The sequence below is a fragment of the Muscardinus avellanarius genome (assembly GCF_963383645.1).
Source record: "Muscardinus avellanarius genome assembly, chromosome: 10".
Lineage (NCBI taxonomy): Eukaryota > Metazoa > Chordata > Mammalia > Rodentia > Gliridae > Muscardinus > Muscardinus avellanarius.
Window position 1 is genome coordinate 44378908 of NC_137796.1, and position 10731 is coordinate 44389638.

Consider the following 10731-nt stretch of genomic DNA (forward strand, 5'->3'; position numbering starts at 1 on the left):
GGCTTTGGTTTCAGTCCCTAGCATGGAAAAGGAAAAAAAAAAAAACCTTGTTGACAAGAGTATGGCATATTGATATATACATATATGTACATATGTATATATATATTAAAAAGGAAGGGAAACAGTTGGCAAAATGATGTCTGTTTCGCTTGAGATACATTAACATTTATAGTTATCTTATTCCCAAGAATATTGGGCCCTTGATGTAATGCCCTCCTGGGTAAAGTCATTTACAAGCCAGGCATGGTGGCACACATCTGTAATTCCAGTATTTGGGAGGCTAAGACAGGAGTATCACAGATTAAATGCCAGCCTCAGCAGCCTAGTGAGATTCTCAGGAGCCTAGCAAAACCCTATTTCAAAAAGCAAAAAATAGGCTGATTCTGGTGGTGTTGATCCTTGTTATCCCAGTACTTGGGAGGCTGAGACAGGAGGATCTTGGCTCAGGGACAGCGCTAGCTAGTGAGGCTTTCTGCAACTTAGTGAGACCCTGTTTCAAAATAAAGAATAAAAAATAGGGCTGGGTATATAACTTGAAGGTAGAATGCCCCCAAGGTTCCAACTCCAGTACTGCCAAAAAAAAAAAAAAAGGCAAAAAAAGGGTTCAGGAAAGCCAGACGTTGTGGCCCATGCCTATAAATCCCAGCACTTGGAAGGCTGAGACAGCAGGATCACAGGTTTGAGGACAGCCTCAGCAAGTAGTGAGACTTTTATCAGCCTAGAAACACTTTTTCCAAGTAAGAATTAAAATAGGGCTGGGGGTATATAGGAGGTAGAATGCCCCTGGGTTCAATCTTCAGTACCACACATACACACAAAAGGGCTGAGGTATAGCTTGGAGGTAGAACATCTCCAAATCCAACTTCCAGGATCGAACACACACACACACACACACACACACACACACACACACTCCTTTGCATTGTTATTAATGGGACAGTTGGCTTCAAGCTCTGAAACTAACCTCTTTGGTTTTACTTTTAGGTTGTAGAAAGCAATTCATTATTTTGCTTGAAAATGCATAAAGAAATGGTTTTTAACTTAAAAAATGTGTTAGAACATTGGAAGAAGATGATAAGTTCTGGCTCTCACATTGTATTAGGTAAGTGTTCATTTCTACTTATATTTAGATAAGGCTGAGATTACAGAAATCTTAATTTATATATTTTAACTATAGATTTCTCATTTCCCAGATTTACTCAGTTTATTAGTAATATTAATTTCAGAATGAAGATTAACCTATATGATGTTCTTTTGGCTGGGCATGGTAGCTCACACCTGTAATTCCAGTGACTTAGGAAGCTGAGGCAGGTGGATTGAATGTTTGAGGGCAACTTAGTAAGACCCTATCTCAAAGCTTTTTAAAAAAGTGAAATGGGATTGAGTTGTAGCTCAATGGTAGAGCATCCCTGGTTTGATCCCAAGTACTTAGAAAAAAAAAAAAAAGCTGGGTGTGGTGGTGCACGCTTGTAATCCCAGTACTTAGGAGACTGAGATAGGATTGCAAGTTCATGGTCAGCCTCAGCTACATAATGGGGCCCTCTGCAACTTAGTGAGACCCTGTTTCAAAATAAAGAATTAAAAATAGGGCCGGAGGGTGTAGCTCAGACGTAGAATGCCCCTGAGTTCCATCCTCAGTACCACACACACACACAAAAAGAGTATTCTGTCAAGTTGAATCTGGGTGTCCTGGGACTGACCTAAGGGTCAGTAGACAACAACTCTTAGTCTGAATACTTTCCTTAGAGTTCTGCTAGAGGATCACTGCCTCATGTATAAAATCTATATCTAGTTATACATATTCATTTGTGCCTATAATGAAACATAGTCACAAATGGCTATGGTTAATATTAGAAATATAAAAGTCAGCCGGGCATGATGGTGCATATCTGTGATTCCAGTACTTGGAAGCTGAGACAGGAGGATGGCAAGTTTAAGGCCAGCCTAAGTGAGACTCAGAAACTTAGTGATATTCTGTTTGTAAATAGTAAAAAGGACTGGGGGTATAGCTCAGAGGTAGAATGTCCTTGGATTCAATCCCTAGTACCAATATATATATGTATGTATATGTGTGTGTGTGTGTGTGTGTGTGTGTGTGTGTGTATCAAATGTATAATAAGGATAAATTGTAAAATAAGTGGGTTTGTAATAAAAAATGCACTTTTCAAGCTGAAAAGGAGGACACTTTTCTCTGGAATTTAATCACTGGGTTGTGGCATTTTGGGGGGGAAATGGGAAAGATGTTTCTTTGCATCTAAAAAGTAAAATACAGGGTTGGGGGTATAGCTTAATGGTAGAGTGTTTACATAGCATTGAGGCCCTGAGCTAGCACAGCAAAAAACAAAGTACAGTGCAGTGCAGAAATGCACTGCAGGATGGTTACTGAGACTACCTATTAAAATAAGTGCATAGCTCCAGCTGATGGGGAATCATTGGAATCCTTCTCCCCAGCCTTAACCGATGACTGCATACCTCTCTTGGCCATTACTGATGCCACATGTGTGATTCACTTCAGCTTCCCTTCCTCGCCAAAAATATTTGGTGGACGTCTGTACTGCCTGTCTGACCACTTTCAGAGCTTATTTGAACAGGTTTGATAAATTTTTATTGTCTTCAATGTTCCACTGTCATGTGTAATGAGAAATTCAGAGCCCACAAAGTTTTATTGAGACTGGTGTGAATTATCTTCCCTTGTTCCAATTTTAAGGGTTCTCCTGCAGAGCAGGGAGATAGGAAAACCAAATCTGTCTTATTGCTGACGGAGAAAAACGCAAGCCATGCAGCTGGTGTCCTGCGCTACTTGGAGCGAGCAGATGCCAAAATCCCGTCGGAGCTGTATGAGTTTACAGCCGGGGTTCTGGAAGCCAAAGAAGAAAAGAAAGCCAGAAGACCTCTTTGTTCATGCCTTAAGGCTTTTGGGTTTTGCAAGTAAGCTGGTGTTTTTTTTTTTTTAATTGAAGAATAACATACAGTTAACTAGACACATGAGACACATGGTAAGTCTACGCTTGATCTTGATGCATGGTCATGTATCTGTGCACCCATTTAAACTACCCCTGGCTCTGAGAGAGCTCATGCTCCTCCTGATGTGCCCTCCTGCAGAAGTAGCCACCCTTCTGTAGCTGTCAACATTGACAAGATTTTGCTCTTTTTTTTTTTTTTTTAAAGTAAGTTGGCTGGGCATGGTGGCACACGCTTGTAATCCCAGCGCTTCGAAAGGCCAAGACAGGAGGATTGCACAGGTTTGAAGCCAGCCTCAGCTACTTAGTGAGGCTCTCAGCAACTTAGTGAGACCCTGTTTCCAAATAAGGTATAAAATAGGTCTGGGAGTATAGCCCTGAGGTAGAAAAGCCCCAGGGTTCCACCTTTAGTACCACACACACACACAAAAGTAAGTTGGGCATGGTGGTGTAGACTTGTAATTTCAGTACTTGGGAGGCTGAGACAGAAGGATTGAAGGTTTAAGGCCAGCCTAGAGATCCTGTTTTAAAATAAAAAATAAAATAGGGCTAGAGAATATCTCAGAGGTAGAATGCCCCTGGCTTCAATCATTATCACATATTAATTTAGGTATTAACAGGGTTAAATGTGTTATTTCCTTACATGTTATTTCCATACATTCATCTTTATTGCTGTGTGTATCCAGTCTTTATTTTGTGGCTTATCATTCCACTATACAGCTTATGTTCTCTCTTCTCTCTTTCTCTCTCCTTTTTTTTCTTTTTCTTTTTCTTTCTTTTTTTTTTTTTTCAGTACTGGGGATGGAACCCAGAGTCTTTCTACCTCGGAGCTACACCCCCAGTCCTGTTTTTTATTCTTTTTATTTTTTGAAACAGGGTCTCGCAGAGTTGTGAAGGGCCTCAGTAAGTAGCTGAGGCTGTCCACAAGCCATTATCCTCTGGTCTCTGCCTCCCGAATGCTGGGATTATAATCCTGCACCACCATGCTCGGCTCTCCCTTCTCTTATTGGCAGGTCTGTGGGCTGTTTCTTTTGGGAGGCTATTATGTACAAAGCTGCTCTGAATGAACGTATATGTAGCTTTTTGTGAGAAAATGCATCCACTTTTCTTAAGGATTGCTAAATCAAGGGATGCGCATATTTTAACCCTTCCAAAGTGGTTGCCAATTTTATGATCTTGTCAGTAGGGATGAGAGAAATCTGAGTTGACCCACATCCTCACCAATGTTTAGTATTCATTGGAGGGATGTAGTGATTGAGCCCTTGTGATTTTAGTTTGTTTTCTAATAAGGATTAATGATGTTGAACATTTTTTCATATGTGGGACATTTAACTCTATTTGTTTTTTGAAGTACCTATTCATGTCTTTTTCCCATTAAAAAATGGAGAATTTGGCTTTTTCTTACTGGTTTGTGGGAGTGATGTATATATATTCTAAATATAAGTGCATTTTTCGATATGAATTGAGCATCTATAGTCCTGAAATCTGAAATTTTTTTAGTGCTGACCGTCTCTCAAATCTGTGTTATATTTGCATGCAAGGTGTGAGGTATGGAGCATATTTGTCTTTTTCCATATGGAAATCACCTCTTCCAGCATTGTTATCGAAAACATGGTTCTAGTCTCACTGAATAGTCCTTTGACATAAACCAGGTGATGGTATATATTGTCTGTGTTTGGACTCTACTCTGTTACATTGGTTCATTTGTCTCAAACACTGTGCTTTAAATGCTATAGCTCTATAATGAATCTTGGGATCTGGCATATAAGTGCTCCAACATTGATCCTATTCAAGGTTGCTTCAGCTATTTCAAATCTGTTGCATCTCCTTATACATTATAGAATAAGCTTATCAATTTCTCTAACATCCTACTGGAATTTTTATAGGGACTACCTGATTCTATAGGGAGGGTATGCAGCTTAGCAGTCATGGGGGACCTCTGGACATGATGCCAGTATTGGGTAAGGGGTACTGGGCACAGGTGTCTGATGATGTATTCACTGGATTGTATAGAATCTTAAGATAACTATTGCCTTTAATGTGCTTAAATTATGGCATATTAAACAGCTTATTAACAATTCTCATTCAAAATGTCTTTAAATAGGATATTGACTCTTTATTTTTATTTTTTTGGTGGTACTGGGGGTGGAACCCAGGCACTTTCTACCTCTGGGCTATAATCCCAGACTTGTTTTATATTTCATTTGGAAACAGGGTCTCACTAAGTTGCTGAGAGACTCACCAAGTAGCTGAAGCTGGTTTGAACCTGTGTGATCCTCCTGTCTCAGCCTCCCAAGTGCAGGGATTACAAGCGTGCGCCACCATACCTGGCGTGGATGTTGACTTTTAAAACTAAAACTTAATCCAGGCGTGGCAGCAGCTGCCTTAAAATCCCAGTATTTGAGAGGCTGAGACAGGAGGATGGTAGGTTTGGGGCCAGGTTCAGGAACTTAATGAGATGCTGTTTCAAAGTAAAAAATAAAAAGGACTGGAAATATAATTCAGAGGTAGAACACCCCTGTGTGCAGTGCCCAGTACAAAAACAAAAATTAAAACAAACTCCTGAAATGTCAACTATTTCTCAGTTTGGAGGTAACGTTATAGTTAAGGAATGGTCAGAGGTTAATTGGCTTTTCTTGTGAATTATGGTGATATTTCTGAGTTTTTTAATTAAAACTTTTCCATTTACGTAATGCATTTAAGAATAACCAGGAGCCAGGTGTGGTGACACATCCCTGTAATCCCAGTACTTGGGAGGCTGAGAAAGGAGGATCGTAGGTTTGAAACCAGCCTCAGCAATTCAGCAAAACTCTTAGCAACCTAGAGAAAGACCCTGTTTTTTTTTAATTTGTTTGTTTGTTTGTTTACTTTTGTAGTACTGGGGGTGGAACCCAGGGGCTTTTCTATCTCCGGGCTATACTCCCAGACCTGTTTTATACTTTATTTGGAAACAGGGTATTACTAAGTTGCTGAGAGCCTCACTAAGTAGCTGAGGCTGGCTTCGAACCTGTGATCCTCCTGTCTCAGCCTCCCAAGCACTAGGATTATAAGTGTGGGCCACCATTCCCGGCTGACCCTATTTTAAAATAGAAAATGTTTTGGGGGTGTAGCTCAGAGGTAGATTGTACCTGGCTTTAATCTCCACTGTCACAACAGAAAAAAAAAAAAGAAAAAGAAAAGAAAAGAAATAACTTGTTTCTTTACATTTATTCAGTATTAATTAAATTTTAGAACACTTCTACTTGTTTGTTTGTGGTAGTGATGGTGAAACCCAGGGGCGTTCTACCTCCAAGTTACACCCCTAGCCCTATTTTTATTCTTTATTTTGAAACAGGGTCTTGCTGAGTTGCAAAGGGCCTCACTAAGTAGCTGAGGCTGTCTATGAACTGCGATTCTCCTGTTTCAGCCTCCCAAATGCTGGGATTACAATCATGCGCCACCATACCCGGCCTCTACTTATTTATATATTAGTGTCATCAGAAGTTGTGTTTTTTTTTTTTTTCCCAATAGTGGGGATTGATCCCAGGGGCATTCTACCTTTGAGCTACACCCTCAGCCCTGTTTTTTTTGTTGTTGTTTTTTTTGGGTTTTTTTGGTGGTACTGGGGATGGAACCCAGGGGCCTTCTACCTCTGGGCTATATTCCCAGACATATTTTATATTTTATTTGAAAACAGGGTCTCTTAAGCCAGCTGAGGCTGGCTTCGAACCTGTGTGATCCTCCTGTCTCAGCCTCCCAAACACGGGGGTTACAAGCGTACGACACCATGCCCAACTTGGGCCCTGTTTTTGTATTTTTTTATTTTGAAACAGGTTCTCACTAAGTTTCAGAGAGACTCACTAAGTAGCTGGGGCTGGCCACAAACCTGGGATCTGGGATCCTCTGGTCTCAGCCTCTCAAGTACTGGGAATACAAGCATTCACTACCATGCCCAGCTTCATTTGAAGTATTTAATATGGTTACTTTACTTGTATTTGAAATAAAAATTCTCTAGTTTTAGTTATAGATTAATTTTCTTATGAGTATTTAAAATTTCATGTTAACTGTTACTGAGTTTATTATGACTTTATAATCTAGTCATAGCCAGGCATGGTGGTACATGCCTGTAATTCTTACACTTAAAAGGCTGAGTCAAGAGGATTGCAGGTTTGAGTCAGGAGGATTGCATCAACTCAGTGAGGTTCTCAGCAACCTAACAACACCCTGTTTCAAAAATAAAGTAAAAAGAGATGGGGATATAGCGTGGAGGTAGAATCCCCTGGGTTCAATTCCATAGGTGCCACAAAAAATAAAAATAAACAAATATATAAATTAACTTTTTTTTTTTTTTGGTGGTACTGGGTTTAACGCAGGGGCTTTCTACTTCCGGGCTATACTACCATACCTATTTTATATTTTATTTGGAAACAGGGTCTCACTATGTTGCTGAGAGCCTCACTAAGTAGCTAAGGCTGGCTTCGAACCTGTGCGGTCCTCCTGTCTCAGCCTCCCAAGTGCAGGGATTACAAGTGTGCGCCACCATGCCTGGCTGATTAATTTTTTTTAAATGTTGAGGCTACAACTCAGTGTTAGAATGACCCTGTGTTCAATCCCCAGCACCAAAAAAATCTAATCATTCCACAGGCTGGGGACTGTAAACTCAGTGGTTGAACATTTGACTAGCCTGTACAAGGCCCTGGGTTCCACCTACAGCTGCCACTACCACAAAAACAGTAGTCATTTTCTTTTCAGGGATAAAAGGATTTGTCCTGACCGACACCATATTAATCCAGAAATGGACATGCCAAGGAAATTATCCAACCAAAGTCTACCAACAGTTGGATACATTAAAGTAAGTTTTATTAAGATCCTTTTGACTATTGATTAATGATCATCTTAATGAATATATTTTTATGCAGCAAAATCTTGTAATTGTAATTTAGAGTAATATTCTCCCAAGCCGGGTGTGGTGGCACACACTTTAATCTCAGTATTTGGGAGGCTAAGACAGGAGGATCGTGGTTCGTGGACAGCCTCGGCTACTTAGTGAGGCCCTTTGCAACTCAGTGAGACCCTATTTCAAAATAAAGAATAAAAAATAGGGCTTGGGGTGTAGGTCATAGGTAAAATGTCCCTGGGTTCTATCCTTAGTACTGCAAAAAAAAAAAAAAAAAAAAAGAATAATATTCTCCCATTAATCTGATAATAAGAATGGGTTCTTAAAAGGTACCTTGTTTTAGAGCTCTGGTTTATATATTAAACCAAAATCAAATTGGTTAAATGGATGACAGTTGAGGAATTATTTTAGTTATATTTTCAGAAGTTTTCATATGGAGGCTATTAAAATAATTGTAATGATTACATGAGAGTCCTTTTTCAAATACCCATGATGATTACTGTGAGGAAAAAATTTTAAATATAAGTAGAAATTTGCTAAAAGTTAAGTTGTCTTCAAACCGGGCATTGTGGCACACACCTGTAATCCCAATACATGGGAGGCTATGAAAGGAAAATTGCAGGTGAGAGACCAGCCTCATCAAATTAGTGAGGCCCTCCACAATTTAGTAAGACCCCATTTCAAAAGATAAAGAATAAAAAATAGAGCTGGGGATGTAGCTTGGAGATAGAATGCCCCTGGATTTAATCCTCAGTACTGCAATAAGTAAATAAATAATAAAATAGAGATTGGGGGGGTAGCTGTCATTCTGCTTTTTATTTTATTTAATTTTTTATTTTTGGTGGTACTGGTAAAACAGGGGTTTCTTCTGAGCCCCCCCAGATGAAACGGGGGTTTCCTGAGAAGAAACCTGGAGTTTTATCATAGATGAAACGGAATTTCTTGAGAAGAAACTCGGCATTTCCTTACAGGGTTCTTGTCTACGGTGAGTGAAGAATGACACCCGCAGACCTCAGGAAGGGGAGTAAAAGGTTTATTGGAAGCAGCAGGAAATGGGGGGAGGGTGGCTGAACACCCCAAAGGGGCTGTCAGGTCTCTGTTGTCCAGGTCACTACCCAAGTGTCGCCCGAGCCAAGTGCCATCAATTACAAACTACTTTCTCCCAGAGTCCATGCGATCTGCCAGAAAAGAGGTGCAGGTCACCCCTAGAGGCCCTCGTCAGCCTTGATGTCCAGCAGAGGCCTTCAGGTCACTACTCGAGAGTAGCCCAAGCCATGTGCCCTCAGATTCACTCTGCCTTCTCAGGGCCAACACCTGCGAGACAGAGAACAGCTCCCCAAAAGGGGAGGGGGTCCCGAGAGGGAAAAGCCCCAATTTGCCATCCGACTAGGGCAAAGGCCTGACCTCTTTTGGTTAGGGTGACTTTGGGAATTCTGAGAAGCAGCTCTCAGGATTTGCATAGGGTATTTGCAAGTCCTTGAAGAATCTCCTTTCAGCAGTGCCAGACTTGTTCAGTGGGTTTGTTGATTAGTAAACAGATGGCTTTTGTGAAGCTCTGGTCCTTCTTATCTCTGAGCCTTTGGAATTTCAGGTATTTGTCGCCCCTCAGGAAACTCAGGAAATTAACTTTTTTCTACCAAGGCCTTTTCTCTGTCTGCCTATTTCCTTTCTATCTCCTCACTGGGGTTCCTGGAAACCCTTCTCTGGGCTACACTCCCAGACCTATTTTGTATTTTTATTTGGAAACAGGGTCTCTTAAGCCAGCGTGGCTGGCTTTGAACCTGCGCGATCTTCCTGTCTCTGCCTCCCAAGTGCAGGGATTACAAGCCTGCGCCACCACGCCCAGCTCTTTTAAATTATATTTTTATGTACTATATATTTTTTACTATGAATTGAAATGAAATTTTACCACGATAGTTTACTATTGTTCATTTTTAGGTAAAATTCGTTTTCCTTTTTAGAAGGAGGTGTACATCAGTTTCTAACTTCACAAAGTTTCTCTTTCTGTTGTTTACATGTTGTACAAAAGGAAAGAAATATAGTGAAACACTGTCTGAGATTTTTAAGATATCTCAGTTTTGTGTTCCTCTCTACTTTTATCTGGCCCTTTTCTTCCTTCATCATTCTTTTACCTGGAAGGACAGTGTGGGTATGTCATAGGGGCTGCAACTTTTCTGGCTGCTAGAGCAGGTGAGAGCCTTCATGGGTCCGCATGTTTGTGTAAACACACATAGTCTTTGTTGTCTGGTCCACAGGATCCTCCATTGCTTCCCACTGCTGCTTGCAGCATGGAGGCAGGTACTTTGAAGCTCCTGTGGACATGGGAGGTTGTGCTTGTTTCTTTAAAAAAAAATTAATAGCTTTTGGCCAGGCATGATGGCACATGCCCCTTATCTCATTACTTGGGATGCTGAGAAAGAAGATCACAGGTTCAAAACAGCCTTATCAACTTAGCAAGGCCCTCAACAACTTAGTGAGACTCTGTTTCAGAATTTATTTTTTATTTATTTATTTATTTTAATATAAATGATACTTTTTTTTGCAATACAAATAATGCTTTTTTTAAATTTATTTTTATTGGTGCATTGTAATCATACATCACATTGGAATATAAGACTTGAGCGGATATACAAGCACACATCATCCAATTAGCCCTCATCCAGTCCCCATCCCATTCCCTCCCCCTCCCTCGATCCCATGCTTGTTTGGTGATTAACTTTGATACATGTGTTTATATACCTCCTGCTTTTTAAAGAGGCTCCATCCTCCCCTATTCCATACCCTCTGATTGGTCACCTTAATTGCTTCACTATAGGGCCCTTTCTATAGCTCGACCACTTCCTGTTGCCTGTTTCCTCCTAGTTATTGCTGATTAAGGGAAGCATCTGGTTTTAA

At 40.4% G+C, this 10731-nt stretch overlaps 1 protein-coding gene across 1 annotated transcript in view; it reads left to right on the forward strand.

The window, feature by feature from the left end:
• The window catches only part of TDRD12 (tudor domain containing 12), a gene marked incomplete at both ends in the record, with an annotated part of 109580 nt that overhangs the window by 79559 nt on the left and 19290 nt on the right, over positions 1-10731 (forward strand). Inside the window, 4 exons of the mRNA XM_080703546.1 lie at positions 985-1102; positions 2452-2591; positions 2708-2928; positions 7692-7791. Of these exons, the coding sequence (XP_080559672.1) occupies positions 985-1102; positions 2452-2591; positions 2708-2928; positions 7692-7791 (579 nt within the window). The remainder of the gene's footprint in view (positions 1-984; positions 1103-2451; positions 2592-2707; positions 2929-7691; positions 7792-10731) is intronic.